The sequence below is a fragment of the Lactuca sativa genome, chromosome 7, assembly GCF_002870075.4.
Source record: "Lactuca sativa cultivar Salinas chromosome 7, Lsat_Salinas_v11, whole genome shotgun sequence".
NCBI lineage: Eukaryota > Viridiplantae > Streptophyta > Magnoliopsida > Asterales > Asteraceae > Lactuca > Lactuca sativa.
Genome location: NC_056629.2, coordinates 41571803 through 41590961, shown reverse-complemented (window position 1 = coordinate 41590961; position 19159 = coordinate 41571803). Strand labels below are relative to the sequence as shown.

The 19159-nt window shown below is 30.4% G+C and overlaps 1 protein-coding gene across 1 annotated transcript in view; it reads right to left on the bottom strand.

Moving 5' to 3' along the window:
- Positions 1 to 18948, bottom strand: part of LOC111880847 (dammarenediol II synthase) — a 32672-nt gene extending 13724 nt beyond the window's left edge. The window contains exons 1-3 of the mRNA XM_023877262.3: positions 18748 to 18948; positions 12681 to 12869; positions 7109 to 7198 (exon numbers count right to left, since the gene is read on the bottom strand). Coding sequence (XP_023733030.1) covers positions 7109 to 7198; positions 12681 to 12869; positions 18748 to 18948 — 480 coding nt within the window. The remainder of the gene's footprint in view (positions 1 to 7108; positions 7199 to 12680; positions 12870 to 18747) is intronic.
- Positions 18949 to 19159: the final 211 nt, after the last annotated feature.

Here is a 19159-nt window from a genome sequence, read left to right as displayed (position 1 = left end):
TTTGTATTGGAAGGCTATATTTATATAACATTTTTATAACAATCAAAACTGAAAATTAATCGAGTACTAAATTCAAATAACAAAACTGAAATCATGTTTAGTTATTAATTTTTATTATGGGTTGACCACAAAATACAAAACCTAAATTATATTTAATTATTCTTTGAAATTCATCTTAAAACATATGTATTGCAAACCGAAAAAAGTGTTTATGAAAACTTATTATGTACTTTTGTGGTCGATCGCCGGTACATGCATGTCTAGAAGGCATGTGCTCACATATAAGCTTAGTTAGCGAAAGATAATTTTGGTACATATTTGAACACCTTCATAGAGATAATAGAGAGCATATTTATGGTATTTAGGTTGACAAGAACATTCAATGCCTTCATATGTAAAGTCGCCTTTCAATCTTATTCCTATATAGGATGAACAGACATCACCACTTACACGACCACTGACCCACCATACTTTGTACATTAAGTGACATATAACTGAATTTGATATCAGTCACATGTTTGACCAAATCACAGTTGCTAACGGTGAAATTTTACCATAACTTTGCCTTGATCAAACAGATTTCCCCCAAGAAGATGATTGGCAGGGGTGATGTTCATGAGGGATTATATTTGTTGGATGTTCCTCAAGCTACTACTATTTCAACTAATGTTGCTATCTCCATTCAACAATGGCATTCCAGATTTGGACATCCTTCAAATGACAAGATAAAGATGATTTCTAATAATCTTGGCATTAGTAATAAAGATGATAATGATTTACTTTGTCCTGTTTGTCCTTTAGCTAAGCAAAGACGATTACCATTTGTTTCTCTAAACAATGTTGCTAGTAGTTCATTTGATATACTTCACTGTGATGTATGGGGTCCCTACCAAGTTTCTTCATATCAAGGTTATAAATACTTTGTTACTTTCGTAGATGATTGTACACGATTTTCTTGGATTTATTTGATGAAGAACAAGTCTGATGTGCAATATGTGATACCAAGGTTTTTGACCATGATAGCCACACAATTCAATGCTAATGTCAAAATTTTCAGATCCGACAATGCCAAAGAATTGCTTTTCACTGAATTGTTCCAAGCTAAAGGCATAATACATCAGTTTTCATGTGTTGAGAGACCACAACAGAACTCTATTGTAGAACGAAAGCACCAACACATACTGAATGTTGCAAGGGCACTGTATTTCCAGTCGAATATACCAATTGAATATTGGTCAGAATGTGTCTTAACTGCTGTATATCTGATCAATAGAACCCCTTCCAAGTTGCTTTGATATCTTACACCTTATCAAAAACTTTATAATGCAGAACCACAGTATAATCTACTTCGTACTTTTGGTTGCTTAGCCTTTGCTTCTACTTTAACAGCAGATAGAAACAAGTTTGAACCACATGCAAAATCTTGTGTCTTCATAGGTTACCCACCTAGCATGAAGGCATATAAGTTGCTTGACTTGTCAACAAGAGAAATTTTCATGTCAAGAGATGTTGTATTTCATGAAACTGTTTTTCCATTCCTAAATACAACTCATTCCTTTGTTGATGATCCTTTTTCCATGGTTGTATTACCAAAAGCTTTTGATTCAGATCATGAATCTACATCTCAAATTTTACAACATGTTCCATACCCCATTTCTATTCCCGTTTCACCTAATTCCATTCCAATTTCTGATATTCCAAATATACCCTTACCCAATGATTCACATTTATCACAAGCACAACCTAACAGAACACAACGAGTTAGGACCAGACCATCATATTTACAGGATTATTATTGTAACCTCACAAAAGTTCATACATGTTCTACAAATTCCAGTTCATCCTCTTGTAGATATCCTTTATCTGAGGTTATTTCTTATGATAATCTTAGTAAAAACTGCAAAGCTTACACCATTTCTATATCTGCTTTAGAAGAACCCAAAAACTATAATGAAGTTGTCATATCTGTTGAATGGCAACATGCTATGAATGATGAGTTACAAGCTTTGGAATTGAATAATACTTGGGTTGTTGTTCCTCTTCCAAAAGACAGAAAGCCATTGGGTTGTCGATGGGTGTATAAGATCAAAAGAAGAGACGATGGAACAGTAGAACGATTTAAAGCACGCCTTGTTGCAAAAGGGTTCAATCAACAAGAAGGAGTTGATTTTTTAGACACTTATTCTTCTGTAGCCAAGCTTGTTATAGTGAAACTTCTTCTTGCCTTGGCTGCTAAAAACAATTGGCCACTTATCCAATTAGATGTGAACAATGCTTTTCTAAATGGAGATTTAGAAGAAGAGGTGTACATGTAATTACCTCAAGGGTATTGTGGTAATTTTTCTTCTTCGGGAGACCAACAAATGGTATGTAAACTCCAAAAATCTCTTTATGGATTAAGGCAGGCTTCTAGACAATGGTATTCTAAATTTTCCAGTTTTTTAAATACTTTGGGTTTCACACAATCAGAATCATATTATTCTCTATTTTTTAAAGGTGTTGGTTCATCATATGTTGCTTTGCTAGTCTATGTTGATGACATAGTTATCACAGGAGCTTCAACATCTGAAATACAGTTGGTTAAAAAGGCTTTAAGTGCTCGTTTCAAATTAAAAGATTTGGGGAATTTGAGACATTTTTTAGGCCTTGAGATTGCTAGATCAAAAACTGGAATTTTTCTTTCACAAAGACAATATACTTTAAAGCTTCTTGAGGATATGGGACTTTTAGCAGCAAATCCAACACAACAACCTATGGATCCCAAGTACAAATTATCAAGTTTTGAAGGAGATTTTTTACAAGATAAGTTCCAATACAAAAGACTTATCGGTCGTTTGCTATATTTGACCATCACAAGGCCCGATATCACTTATGTTGTTCATCGTTTGAGTCAATATCTCAATAAACACAGAACTCATCATATGCATGCTGCAACACATCTTCTTAGATACTTAAAGTCTAATCCAGGACAATGGTTGTTTCTTTCAGCTACTTCTTCTCTTCAATTGAGAGCCTTTAGTGATGCTGATTGGGCGGGATGCAAAGCTACCAGAAGATCTGTCATAAGATATTGTGTTTTTATTGGAGATTCTCTTATTTCTTGGCGATCTAAGAAACAAAACACTGTAGCTTGATCATCCACGGAAGCAGACTATAGAGCCATTGTTGCTGTCACTTGTGAACTTATGTGGTTAAGACACTTGTTGAATGATTTTGGTGTAAAGCAAACTAAACCAAATCTCATCTTCTGTGATAATGAATCTGCCATCCAATTAGCATCCAATCCCACTTTTCATGAGAGAACTAAACATGTGGAGATTGATTGTCACTTCATTCGGGACAAAATCATTGATCAAACCATTAAACTTCTTCCAATACGATCTCATTTTCAGCTTGCAGACATATTCACCAAACCGTTGCCACGTGCTAAACTGTTGCCTTTAATGTCCAAAATGGCCTTGAAAACAATTTTTTCACGGTCATCTTGAGGGGGGATATTAGGGGTATTAATGTAATTTAACAGTATAGTTTGTTAATTGCTGTTAGTTAGAAGTAATTAGTAACTAAATGAGTATGTTAGCATTAAGGTTGTATCGTAAGTTTGTATATGATAATCATCTTTGTAATTAGTATTGATCTAATGAGAAAAGTATTGTTTCTGTCTCTCTCTCTCTCTCTCTCTCTCATTTCGTTTCTCTTTCATACAAGTTAGTAGCTGTTACAAAGGAAAACATAAACAAATAATGATTTTTCCATTTCAAGCTTATACAAGACCTACATCATGTTCCAAAATGGGTAAAACCTATTTAAATAGGTAAACCTATATTTTTTCCAACAACCCTCATATAAATGAAAACTGATCAATAAATTATTAGCCACCAATATAAAGTCCAACAATTGGTACCTAAAAATGATAGATATGTGTTACCATTTGAACATTCATTTGAGAGATATACTTATTTACTAGCGGACGAGTAGACTCATTTGAGAAATATACTTATTTACCAGAAAACCATTAGACTTGAACTATCATAAATTTTTTGTTAGCAATAACTAACTCTCTATTTAACTATTTGCTTATTAGATCTACAATAACATCCTTTGATTTTATATAGTTAGATACAAACAAGCAAGTGTATAGTAGTTATCTAATCATATTATATATATATATATATATATATATATATATATATATATATATATATATATATATATATTTCAAGACTTACCATTACAGATTAAACTTACGCTCATCCGATCGTTCACTGCCTATCACAACCTTTACATATTACATAGACTAGTTTATATAGCAGTTATGCGTCTTTTTCTTATTGATAGTGCTTTAAACTTAGATTGCATTGTAGATCTTGATATTTTATTTTATTTGATGATTTACATGATCAGAGGCGGAGCCAATACGGGGGACTAGTGGGTGTTGCCCCCTACCCCCTAACTCCATCGATATTGATGTATTACACCTCAAAGCCCATTGTCACCTATATGCTTCATCTTCTTCGTTGGAATTTAATTGTAACTAATGTATTGGATATTAATGTGTTGTTATTATTTATTTATTTATTTTTAGAAAACATCAAACACATTCTCTACAAGTAACAACGCACTACGTACTACTACTTTTCTTATTACAATATGTGTTTTATGATATAGGACTATAAATTACAATATAGACATATATCTCTATTCTAATGGCTTATTATATATATATATATATATATATATATATATATATATATATATATATATATATATATATTACATTGTAAGTTCAAGCCCCCTCAATCAAAAATTCTAGCTCCGTCCCTGTACATGATATAGCTCTACCACTAAGTGTGAACATAATCATATTGCTTAATGTGGATCTTTTATATCAAAGATCCAATATATATATCTACCTTTCAATTATCTCATGATATCTTGTAAAGTGAAACCTTATGGTATTCATGTTATACTTAAACTTAAAAATTTCACAATACGAGTTCGAGTCAATGGCGAGGTTATGCATAAGGAAGGTAGGTCCAATAGCCCACCTAATTTTTCTAATTTATCTAAAATTTCTGTAGAAAAAATTTATGACCTATCTTACCAATAAAATCTTTAAATTTATATAGAAAATTTTCTATAGAAAAATTAGTGAACCATATGATTTTTATCTATTCAAGACTCACCACTGGTTCAAGTATAACCCTCATTTGCCTACTACATAACCTTATGGTGCAACTAACCAGGTACATTAGATTACAAATAGTGCATGTTTTTATAGAACTATTGGTTTCTGTAAAAACTACAAAGATACCTTTTTTTTAATTATTATAATTCTATATGGAACAATTTGTATAAGAAGCATAAACATATGAAATGTTTTTTTCCCTTCAAAACCACAAGAAATCCGTTTTTATAAAGTATGAAAAATCATTTTAAAAATTAAAGAAAAATAACTCTTATAAAATACAACAAGTTCAAAATTTATTTCTTCTAATTTTGTATTTATTTCTATACAATATTTTTTTTTCTAAGATTATAGGAAAGTACTAATATAATGTATATATAAAAAAACATAGAATTAAACAAAGATTGGGGCCTGTGTTTAAAACATAGTATACCTAAAACACAATTCGTAGTATTGTCGAACATGTTTCCTATGATATATTAGCAACGATTAGTTCTATTGCCAAACTCAACTGGGCATACTTATTACTGTGGTGAAAGCTTCAAATGTTGTAGTAGTACCATAGGGAGAAGAACTCAAATATGACTACAATTGCCATGTTGAAAACTTCAAAATTCGTTGTAGCAGTATTAGGGAAGAAAATAGGAAGTGATCGGTTTTTCAGTGTGCCTTTTCTGTATACATAGTGATCTATTCATATAGAAGAATTGTAACAAGAAAAAAAATCAATCATTATTCAAATAGAAAAAACAAAACGATAAACTGTGGCAACATGTAGTTTTAACTTTTATGGTCGAGCATTGATGCAACCATATCCACATGATGTGTATTCACACACAAGTTTAGTAGCTAATTTAGGTTTGCGTTTGCACTCGTCACATATAAGAGAGACCTCTGTGCTATTAATGCTTACAAGCACATGTAATTCCTTCTTATGTAAACTTACTTTCGTTTTATTCTTTCACCTAGGTGGGATGCGCTCACATCACCACTCAAAAAACCATTCACTTACCATAACCTGTAGATTAAATTTTCATTCATCTATTGTCTATTTTGAACATTAAATATAAAAAATCAAGATATTAAAGAGGAGAATATAAAATCATAAACATCTTTCCATTTTAAGTTGGTATAAGACACAAAATATTTATTACAGATCGGTAAAACCCATTTTCCATAATAGGTAAACCAATTTCCCAACGTTTTAGTGAAATTGCTACAAAATATACATGATTTTTAAGTGGAATAAAAGTTACATGATTTAAGGTTGTGCCACATGAAGTTTCTAAAGTGGAGGAAAATTTATATGAGTGAAATATGGTTGAAGCTAGAGTGTCTCAAGTCGATTAATAACGATGTATCAATATATGGAAGGCTTGAGAGTATAGTACATAATATGGGATTTGAAGTGTCACAACTATTAAGGAAGATCACAACTAATGGATTGGAAAGAGGATATATATAATTATTATTTTACCAAGATTGATGTGTGAGGATTCAAGACGGTTTAACCTAAAAAGATTTTGGCGCTATGTATTTATAAATATGAAAAGATGCATTGCCTCTTGATGATCATTGATTATATTGGCATCATACATCTTTTTATCTAGCCTAAATGATATGGCTAGCCACTATAACATTTTGTACTAATATCTAATGTCGATGAGTTGATTTGTTAGAAACATGATGTATAGAGAAAGGGTCACTTACTGGTTTAAATTGCATGCAATTTGGAAAAAAAATCTAAGTCATCATGTACATTGTATTTCATGTGGTATAGATCTAACTTATACTTAGAAAAGCAAACTTTGGTAAACCAATGGTATTCCATAAAACAAAAAGAAAGATAATAAAAAGTATAACGGTGTGTAGTACAAATGTATTAAAATGAAAAGACAATGATTTAGACATGATTCTTACTTGATGATTGTAGATAAAGCGTTTCATCTCTTTCTTGTGCTCCTTTGTTAAATGTGTATCGATGGCTCCACTAATGTATAAGATAATAATCTGCACAGTTAAATTGTGTTATCCTCATTTTTCTATGTAATAACAGTATAATATTGATTTTAAATCTACATACTAGAACATAAATCAACTATCGATCATTATGATTTATAATATATTACACTTTTGAGAAAATTCACATGCACTTTCTCTATAATGCAAAATTTATGGCTCAATTTACTTGCGTCTGATGGTACCATACACCAATCAACCCTCATGTATTGACAATCCTTAAGAAAATCATTTTGTTGAAAGAAAACATCTTCATCTTATTGATACTAGTCACTCTCTATTAGTATCTCATGAGGTTCCTAATGTATTGTAGGGAAAGGTTATCCTAACCTTTATTCATGTTATTAATCAAATTCCTACCTCACATAATTTTGGTTGGTGTCCTTTTGAAAAACCATATTTGCACTTACATGATTATTCCTTATTGTGTGTCTTTGGTTGCACTTTTGTTATCCATCCTCGTGTTAAGCATAATATGTTGTGTCCTCGATATGTGCTATTTGTTCTTTTAGGATACAATATCGATCTAAAGGGTATAGTTTCTTTGGTCTGTTTAGTTAAAAAAAATTACATCTCATATCATGTTATATTTTTGGAGCATATTCCATTCATTTTCAATTCTTCTTTGTCTCATGACATGACAAAGTCAGATAATTTGTTCTCTGTCCTCGTGTTAAGCATAACAAGTTGTCTCTTCGGTATGTGCTATGTGTCCTTTTAGGATATGATATCGATCGGAAGGGTATAGTTTCTTTGGTCTGTTTAGTTAAAAAAATTATTTCTCACATCATGTCATATTTTTGAGTATATTCCATTTGTTTCCAATCCTACTTTGTCTCATGACATGACAAAGTCAGACCTCTAGATTATTGATCCATTTAGTGTTGGCATTGATGGAAATCCATCAAATACCTTGTTTCATGAGATCTACAACATCATTTGTTACATCCCCTTCTTTCACGTATCATAATATTATTTGTTTTGGGCTCCCAACACGAAAAATTCCCAGGGGGTCACCCATCTTGGAATTGCTCTCACACGGGAATACTTAACTGCAGAGTTCTTATAGGATATTGCCTCACGGCTTTAAAAAGCATTGTGATAATGAAGGTACCCCCACCCCTTATAATGAATATTTAGTTCTCCTTCCTAGTCGATGTGAGAGTTAAAGGTTATTTGTTATATACCTATAGGACTCTAATTCTTTTCAATATAAGAACATCCTCTCTTCTTTCTTACGGATCATGTAATCGGTAATATCTCTAGACGTAAAGGATAATGTTTCATGTCAAAGGAACAATAGTCCATTGCCAATGTTCAGAATCATAATTTTGATTGTCTTAATTAGTTTTTTTTAATACTTTTACGGGGTGTTGGGAGTTAAAGATTATTTGTTATATACATGTAGGAATCTTATTATTCTCGATATCTGAACATCATCTCTTCTTTCTTGCGTATCATGTGATGGGTAATATCTCTTGACGTAAAGGGAAATGTTTCATATCAAAGGAACAATAGTCCATGAGGGGCAGGAAATAGTCTGAATGACCAAAAAGGATTTAGACGGGTTGCATTCCCAATGCCTTAAGTTGCTTGTGACCCACGAGCTTAGTTATCATAGAGTGTTCGTAGTTTGACTAGTGGGACGCGTATTGAGGATTTGGAATATCATATTAGGATGATGATTGGATTGCATAGATTCGACAGAACTTGCAAGCTGTTGCTTTATTATCGGACGATGTTAGATCAAAAAAAGAACCTTTATATAGTATAAGGTTTATAGAAGAGTATGAAATATCGAAACTATTAGGTGTACTAGTGTTTAACCTAAACCAACAACATATGGGACCTTGTGGTAATTCTAGAAGCAAATATATATATATATATATATATATATATATATATATATATATATATGTGTGTGTGTGTGTGTGTGAACATTATTATTAGGCCAATACTATCATAAGCACATGATATATATTTGGGATCGGAGGAACCATGAGAAACCCACATACCTGGTGGACGATACTCATGAATGGAATAGTGGTATGTATGGTAGATCTTTTGTGTCATTGCCTTTTTATGCTCGTTTTGTGTAACCTTAGAGTCCTTTGGAGTCCGTGTTAAGTATTGAGATAATAGTAAGGGATTTTGTTCCTGTTCGGGAGAAGTTTGATGGGTATTCTATTGTGATCTCTAGACACACTTTTTCTTTGGTTTTGACTTCGATCAAGATCAATTCATTCAATGTTGTCATTGGTATGAATTGAGTGGATAGGTTTGTGCTAGTATGAGGGGTATGATTTGATAATGTTGTGTGATGTTCTAGTAGAATAAGTTATCAATGATGATAGGACAATGCATGCTAGTGATGTATTATGCTCTAATAGTATGAGGATGTACTATGCATGTTATGCGGTGATGAGAAAATTATGAAATATAAATATCCCTTTGTATGTAAATTAGTAACAAATTAATAATGGGGGAAAACATACTTATAAAGGAAATGGTAGTAACCTAGAGTTAGGTGTGTATCCTATCTGGATTGTATGATGGCCGAATAGTTTGAAAGAGTACCTATAGGATAAGAGCTTAAGCCAATAACGAAGTCGAGTGTTTTTCTAGACAACCATTTGGTACATGGTCTCTGCAGTGGCTGTACTGGAGTGATGTTCGTTATGCGGTTTGAGTGGGAGGCATAAAGATGGAAATAGTACTTTTATCAATCTTGAAAGACAACACACCATACTTCTACATGCATCATCAGAGTAGCAAACGAGGGGTATTGGGGGTTTCTGCAGTCGCGCCTTACTTAGTGCATTGCACCGAGCCGATCATGTTAGTAGTGAAAATGTGTTATTTCTTATGGGTTAGTGATGAACATAAAGACCTCAATAATGAAGTAAAGTGATAATAATGAATATTAATATTTAAAATATTATAGTGCTGAAAACTGATGAATAATTACATGGACGCTACACAACGAAGATTAAAACGAAGATTAGTATTAACATATTATAGTGATAACTGTATGATGTATGTGAGGCTACATAATGTGTGAAGTTGATTACATGCTCTGTGATGATTGATTGTCCTGTTTTGGGATATGCATGTTCTCATTTAACATTGTACCTATGATTGGCTCACTTTACACTTGCTGACACTTATTCTTTGCTTGTTTCTCTTGCATTGCGTTGGTTCAGGTTTCATAGGAGATTGCTTGTGAGTTTGGGATTCTTTTGGGTAGTTTACATTTAATGTTCTTTTTAGCAGTTATGTTATTGGAACATATGGTATTTACTTTGTTATTGAATTTATAAACCCTTTCATACAACGTCTGAATAATGTGTTTTTGGATTTTTGTCACGAAGGTGACATTGTGGTTTTAAATGAAGGTTTCTGTTTAAATAAAAAATTATTTAAAATCTTCCGCTAATGTATTGTGTTAGAATTTTTGAAAAAAAATAACGTCAAATTTGAGTAAAAATTCACGACATTACAAGTTGGTATCAGATCCAGGGTGCATGTCGATGTGTTCGACAGAGACATCAAACATGTAAAGGGGGTGAAGGTGGGCATATACATGCACATGATCCCACATTGGCTGGGAAGGAGAATTAAACATTCCTTATGAGGTGTGTGGATACCTTTCCTATCACAACGTGTTTTAATGTCGTGAGGGTAGCAAATCCCACAAGAACTCTACAGTTAAGCGTGCTTGGGTAATGGAAATTCCACCATGGGTGATCCCTTAATAAGTTTTCGTGTCGAGAGCCAAAAGCGGACAATATTGTGATACACGCTAGAGGGGGATATTACATAAATTACTTTTGTTCACAAGACGTCTACGACTGTTACTTAGCATGACAACTCCATTATCTACTATAACTACAATTGGCCCTCTTCTACAATAGTCCACACATCCTAGTAATCCTACCAACCTCCATTTTTTATTACTCCTTTTATTCATCATCTTTTGCTTCTTTTATTGATAAAAAACATCATTTTATGTGAAACTAAGCCCTATAGAGAGATTATTATTGAACCCATTGGGCAAGATGTTCTGGATGAGGAACTGGTTTCCCTCAAATAGATATCAAGAACACATTCTTATTTGGTCATATTCGTGAGGAGGTCTATATGACACATCATTAGGGTATTTCTATCAACCCAGTGAAGTTTGTCGGGATAACAAAACCCTATACGAACTCAAACAAATCTCTTATTGCTTGGTTTTATAAGTTCTATAAAATGAATATTTTTCTTGGTTTTGTCTATTGTAATCACAATTCGACATTGTTTTTTAAAATCCACAATGATAAATCAAATTCTATTACCCATATATGTAAATGACATGATTACCACTTGTGATGACTATGCTGGATTTAAGTCTCAAAAGTGTGATTTGGCATATTGTTTCACTATGAAAGACTTTGGAATGGTATGTTATTTTTGGTTATTAAAGTTTCTTAATCCAAAAGTGTTATCTTTTGTTTTAGTAGAACTATATTTAAGATGTATTTGAGAATGCGTGGCTCTCTGAAAACAAGACTATAGACACACCCTTCAACCAATGCTCTTTACTTATAGCGGTCATTCATCAGATTTGTGCTTATACCCTACTATTGTGGGCAGTTTGGTTTAACATTATTACTTTGTCGGACATAGAACATGTTATTAATGTAGTTAGCCAATTTGTTACGACTCCTAGTATCATTCACTAGGGAGCAGGTCTTCGCAGTTACTTTGTTTTCAAAGTCTTGTTTTCCCTTTGACATCCTATTTAGAGATGCATACTTATAATGATGTTGATTGGAATGATGATGCCAATGATCCCAATTATAATATTGTTTTCTATAATGTTGTTTCTCGTTCTTCCATAGAGGTTGAATATCACAAAATGGTCGTTACTAGTTATAGGATTGTTAAGTTTTGTTGGTTTGTTGTGGACATATGTTTTGATGTTTCGTAGCCCACTCCTATACATTGTAACAATACAAGTACAATGCATCATACATTGAGACAACACAAGTACAGTGCATACCGATCATAATTTTGTTTTCGACTAGTAGGCGAATCATATTGAGATTGACTGTCATTACATGTGTTATCATCTCCAACTTGAAATCATCTCTCTGTCTTATGTCCTTTAGCTCTGCAATATACTAATACTTATAGTAAAGTTCATATGGCTTTAAGTTTCGTTTCTCATCTAACAAACTCTTGATGTTTATTGGTGTTATATTGTGAGTTTGAAAGGAGTTTAACATATATTTATCTCAAGCCTTTATTTAACCCTTTTAGTTCTGTTTTTTTAATTAACCAGGCTCTTAATCTTAATTCCTCACCTAGATATAACCGTTACCGCAACCGTTATGCGATAATATATTGGTTTTTTTAACGTTTTTCACTACATATACAAAATCAAATAATAGATATCTTATGAATAAACAGAGTAGTTGATGAAACTTACAAGTGGAGGAGTGAAAAATAAAGGGCCACCATGTTCAGTAGCCCAATGACCATCTTTTGTTTGGATGGCACGATTAAATCTGACTGCTTTTCTTATCGTGGTTGTTACCGCTTCTTGATTCGCTTCCTCATTTTCCCCTAACCTTGCTGGTGGTATGCTTAATATATCAATTTCATTCTCCTTGATTAACTACAAAAGATTATCCACTTTATACATAGAACACTGTAATAGTTAAGATTAAAAAACTATTAATCACGTTAAAAGCCATTATATATATATATATATATATATATATATATATATATATATATATATATATATATATATATAGATAGATAGATAGATAGATAGATAGATAGATAGGTTCAAATGTTTCTCACATCTATTGTGTGCTAGAATGCACCAATAGAAATTTAGTATTAATTATATGTATATTAAATGCTATCAATACTTATAACTCATTTTTATGGAAACTAATTAAATTCGTCATTAATGTTAACAATAATATTATTTCAGAATGAATTTATATCTAGAAGAATGAGAGTGTATTTTAGTAGAATACACTCTCGTTCTTCATATTCCATGCAACTTTATTGTATTTTAAGTGTGTGAGTCCTGAAACAAAATATGAACTCATATATAAAAACCTAGATGCGAATTTATTCTGAAAGAATGTTATTGCTGACATTAATGACGAGTTTAATTAGTTTCCATAAAAAGAGAATTATAATTATGGATATCATTTAATATACATATAATTATGGAAATCATTTAATATATATATATATATATATATATATATATATATATATATATATATATAATTAAATAATTATTTAATTTACTAAATTCTTATTGGTGCATTTTAGCACACAATAAATGTAAGAAACAAAATATTACTCGAAAAAAAAAACAATGACAAGAACTTGGAAAAACATTACTGGTGCAAAGAAAGATCTGGAGAAAAAAGGAGTCTCAACTGATCAGGTGATTAAAAAGAATATGCAACCCCTTGGTGTAACTTGGTCATGTGGCCTCATGACTGATGGTGAGTATATAGTCAAAACATTGAGAGTTAGATTGCATACGTAAGAACCGGTAGACATTGGAAAATTATTATGGATTAAACAGGTGCCTTTAAAAGTAACAAGCTTCATATGGAGGGCTAGATTAGAGAGAATTCCAATTGTTGTGGAACTCATCAAAAGATGGGTGATGGTGGACCCAAACATTTGTCAATAGTGCGGGAATGTGGAAGAGAGAGTGAATCACATTTTAGTACAATGCTCTTTCGCAAAGTTAGTCATGGAGTGAATTTTTAGTTGGTGTAATATCCCTTTAGTCAGCTTGACTTCGGTGTTTGATGTTTTGGATTATGCCTCAAACTGGGGTAATTGTCCAATAAAAAGAGTAATATTCGTTGGTATATGTTACGAAATGATGTTGAGTGTGTGGAAAGAAAGAAATGATTGACGGTTCAATAAAAACAAACTAGCACCTACAAAAGTTGCAGATATCATCAAATCCACCACTTTTGTCTAGTCCAAACACAGAAGTGGTAATGAGAGTCTTAAGTGGACGGATTGGAGTATACAACCATTTTAAACCGGTGGTTTTTTTCTTAAAATTGTCTACATAGTTTATTTTTCTCTTATTTCCTTATTGTATATGCTTTGGGTCTTTTCCTAGTTTCTTGCTAAGGGACCTTTTTTTTATATTCATTTGCGTGGTTCCAAAAAAAAAATCAAATGACACAAATAAAGAAAGATGTTATGTCAAAAATCAATATCTTTTGTATTAATGTATATATTACTAGAATTGGAAAACTATACAAGTAACTTATATTCTTTGTATTTTACCACTTCTTACTTATCAATAAACTTTAAACTTTAATTACAGTTCGACATTAGCAATTAACGGATTATCTATATGACAATACACATAAGATAAATAGAGAATCAAGTGTGTAATAATAATAATAATAATAATAATAATAATAATAATAATAATAATTATTATTATTATTATTATTATTATTATTATTATTATTATTGTTGTTGTTGTTGTTGTTATTGTTGTTGTTGTTGTTGTTATCTTCTCTAATAAATGAAAGTTTTTTTTGCAACATATCACTTTGTCATAAATTATGACACTTGACATTTTATGTTGTTTTTGAATTTAATAATTCACATGTCATTTTCTTGTATTTATCAATTTTATTTAAAAATGCCACCTAATTATGTATTTATGAGGATTTAAGAATATGCGTTCTTTCCAAAATTCAATTCCTACATTTAATGTCATTTAAATCATTTTTTCGTTTATTTTTCTTATTTGATATTATTAGCCTAAATTTATGCTATTATATGGCATTAAAATTTACATATATTCAATGTTTTCAAAAACTTTTTAGTGTATCTATATATGTTATAAGGATTTAAAATTATGCTACTAACATATTTTTTTTTTTATATTTTTCTTAGATTTTTTGTTCTTTGTTTTTTATTTTCCAAATAAAATTTGTTTAAACATTTTTTTGAGAATAATAAAATAATAGAAGTTATTAGCAAACTAAATTATTTCATTATAAATATTTTAAATAAAACACTTACTATGTATGAATATAGTTTTTTTTTATATTAAAATTTATATTTTATAGTACGACATGATAATTGTATCATTAATTTTGAGTTAAAACACATTGTTGATGTTTTAATATTTACATTTTGATATTTAATTTTTATTTTAATCAACCCGTATACTATACGAGTCTCACACCTAAAGACGGTGGTTTGTTATGTTTATTTCATTTGGAAACTTTCGATGTAACTTGTTATTATTATAAATAAATCAACACTTTTGATTTAGTAAAGAAAATCTTTATTGTAATTCTTAAAAAATTACAAAGAATTACAACGATAGGATATAATTATACATCATACCCAAAATGTTTTAAACTATAGCTAACTTTCACTATATATGAAAGCGCAAATGAACAGTTTTATATTTCACAAAGGTTTGGGATATTAGCATATTTAGTTTACAAGCATTTTTGTATTTCACTTTTTTACCACAAAGATTTTGAGTATTAAAAAATTCATAATTATCGATATGTTTTCAACCAACCAACCCATTTAATTTTAATATATATTTAATTTAATAATTATTTAAATATTATCATATATTAATCTAAGTATATTAATTTATAAATTATAATATCTTTTTGTTATTTATGTTTCTTAAAAAATACAATCCCAATTCTCATCTTTGTTGTTCACGTCAACAATATTAACCACTTTTCAAAATCACTTGAAAATTAAATATTTTTTAATGTTATGTGAAAATCTATTTGTATTTGTATTTGTGATTTGAGATTGTGTTTTTATCATAAAATGAAAACTTACTTCAATTTTAAACTAATTTAAGTGGTGTAAGTTTTAGTTTATTTATTTATCTTTTTATATTTTAAATGAGTTAACCTAAGTTTAACATATTTATTTAATAGGTTGGGTTGAAAATTGTATAAACAGATTAACCTGATGATAACTTATATATCTAAAAGATTGTGTTAGATTGGAAATGTCAATCCAAGTAAATAAATAGGTTGGGGTGGATTGAAATAGGCCTCTTGAAATTACCTAATACTCGATTACCTGACCCAACCCGTTTTGAATTCGGGTAGATCCGGTCACGTAAATCGGGTATCGGGTTTGACAATTTGGGTAATCGGGTAACCTGATAATTGAAATAGGTCGTGTATTGGGTAGGTTTAAAAAAATTCGGGTATACCCGAATACCCGATTTAGAAAAAAAAACAAAAAAAGCTAATTAATACACTAGTTATAATAACTATTAAAGTTGTATCATTATTTTACATAATTAGTGTTCCTTATAGTTTAAACCAAAAGTTATATGGCTTCGTTATTTGAACGGTATATAATAAATACAAAAGAAATTGTAAAAATGAAATGAAGTTTTGAACAAAATGTTACAACAAATATAATGAAAATGAATAAGATGTTAGATTCCCCTTCATTTTCTTTATGCACTAGGGATCTGTTTCTTTTTTTCAACTATGCACATGTTTGTTTTTTGTCATTTCTTCTTTGTGAATTGAAATATAGCTATATAATTGGTCCATGCAATTTAGATAACATGCTAAATTTTTTTATTTATAACTTTTATGTACTCACCTTTTGCATTAAATCATGTAACATGTTTGGTTAATCCAAACTTGATCAAACATTGATTATGTACTCCATAGACTGTTTTTTTTTTATCAAATTTTGAAATGGAATGCAAAAATCACATAACATATTATAATGACTTGTATTGTTATCGTATATGTACTTGTTAATTGTATGAAATATTTTGTTACCAAATTTTTTATTAAAGCAACCGAAATGCAAAAAATAATTTAAAAAAAATCAATAAGTGACACTTAAGTAATTTTCAGGTATACCCGAAAATACTCGACCCGACCTAAAACCCGAATACCCGAAACCCGAGAACCCGAATTACAATATAGGTCAGGTATCGGGTATTATTATTTTAAGGAAATACCCGAATTACCCGACCCATTCTACCCGAAACCCAAAAATTTTACCCGGTCAACACCCCTAGATCGAAATCTTCAACCCAATTAACAAATTTGTTGAATCCGAATTTAATTCAGATCAATCCATTATCAGCTCTATTTAAAATAACTCAATTGGAAAAAATGTTTTAAGGAGTCTTGTGAGATTGTTTATTTAAAATAACTTATGTATTTTTTTTTACAAAAATGTTTATTAATTTGTGTAAAGTTAAAATGGTTTTCTTTTAAATGCGTTAGCTTTCACTAAATTCTACTTATTTACGTAAAAATGACAAAAAAACATCTATTTACATATTATTCACTTATTTATTTTTACAAATAACAATTGATCTTTTATCATTTACAATAATATTTTTTTATTAGTATAATGCATATATTTTTTAATATAAATACATGTTTGATGGTAAGTGAATAATCACAGAAGATTAAGGCTACGAGGAGTATCCCCATCGTGCAATTTGGTGGGGGTGATGTGGATATTTCACAACGGTTAAATATCATATCGTCGATGTGGTGAGGCGATGAGAAATGTCGCACGTTATAGTGTTTTAATGTTGAAGGCCGGTGTCAGGAAAAAAATGTTAGTTGTGTTCATTTTTATTTTAATATTTATTACTTTTTATTACAGTTATGTACTTTTCCAAAGTATTGAGATATTTGTATATTTATTAATTTTGTGTTTATTAAACGTTTTTTCAATATATATATATATATATATATATATATATATATATATATATATATAGTATTTTAATTTAACTAAAAAAGTGAGGGAATATGAAATATGACACCTTCCTTGAAAAAGTAATAAGAGCAAGAGAAAGGCGAGATAATTCTGAAGTGGCACGGAAAATATCAAAATAAAATAAAATATGAAATTTCAGTACATCATCCGGTCTAAATGGAACAATCATAAGAAATGGAAATAGGTGTCTCATTTTGAAAGTCTATTTATGTATATATTTAGTGAAATCATCAAATATAGCTTTTATGGGTAAAAATATAGAAAAATAAAAGAAAAAATGATATATAATTTTGTTTAGATTAAAATAGGGGTATAATTAGAAATATATTTTCAACTTTATTAATAATATTCAAATTAGTATGGAAAAACAATTTATCAAAAGCACATTATTTAAGCCAATATGCGTTTTCAGTTTGTTCTGTCTTTAGTTATTCTTTTTAACAGCAGGACAATTAAAAATATTTATTTACCTTATCAAACTAATAAGATAATAAACAAAGTAAATAAGCAATTCCAAACAGCTCCTATATCTATTCAGAATTGTGATCTGTTTGTAACACATCATGAGAAATGAACTTGTTGTTTGTTAAGGCATCATTACATTCAACTGAAATCATCTCTTTTGTTTATCACTATAAAAACTCATTTTAGTAGTTTTCTAGCAACAAATTTATAATATCCATATTAAACTTGTACATGCAAGATTTTTAGTGACATGAATTCACCTGTATCCGCATGAGTAAATCGCCTGATGCTTGAAAACCTTCCTTTTGACGGTTAAGGAAAAGTTGACGAGCGTTTTCGACTTCTTGGTGCTCTTCAGGAGTTCCAGCATCGGGATCAAACTCCCAAATTTGGCGTCCAACAAAGTTGTTAGTGCTAAATAAGTAAGGATCGTTACCTTCTGCTATCTTTAACTTCCACATCTTCTTCCTTTGTTAAGTGCTATATATCTCAATGATATGTGTTTGAGGTGTTATATATATATGGGGTTTGTTGGGTTCTCTTTTTAAACTTTTTTCCTTGGGGTAATAACTAACAACCTACGGTCATAGTTGGAACTTTACTCCTTTAAAGGTGACTACTGAAAATATTATTTTTATATAACTTTGAGTTGGTTTTGTTTTTCTTCCATCT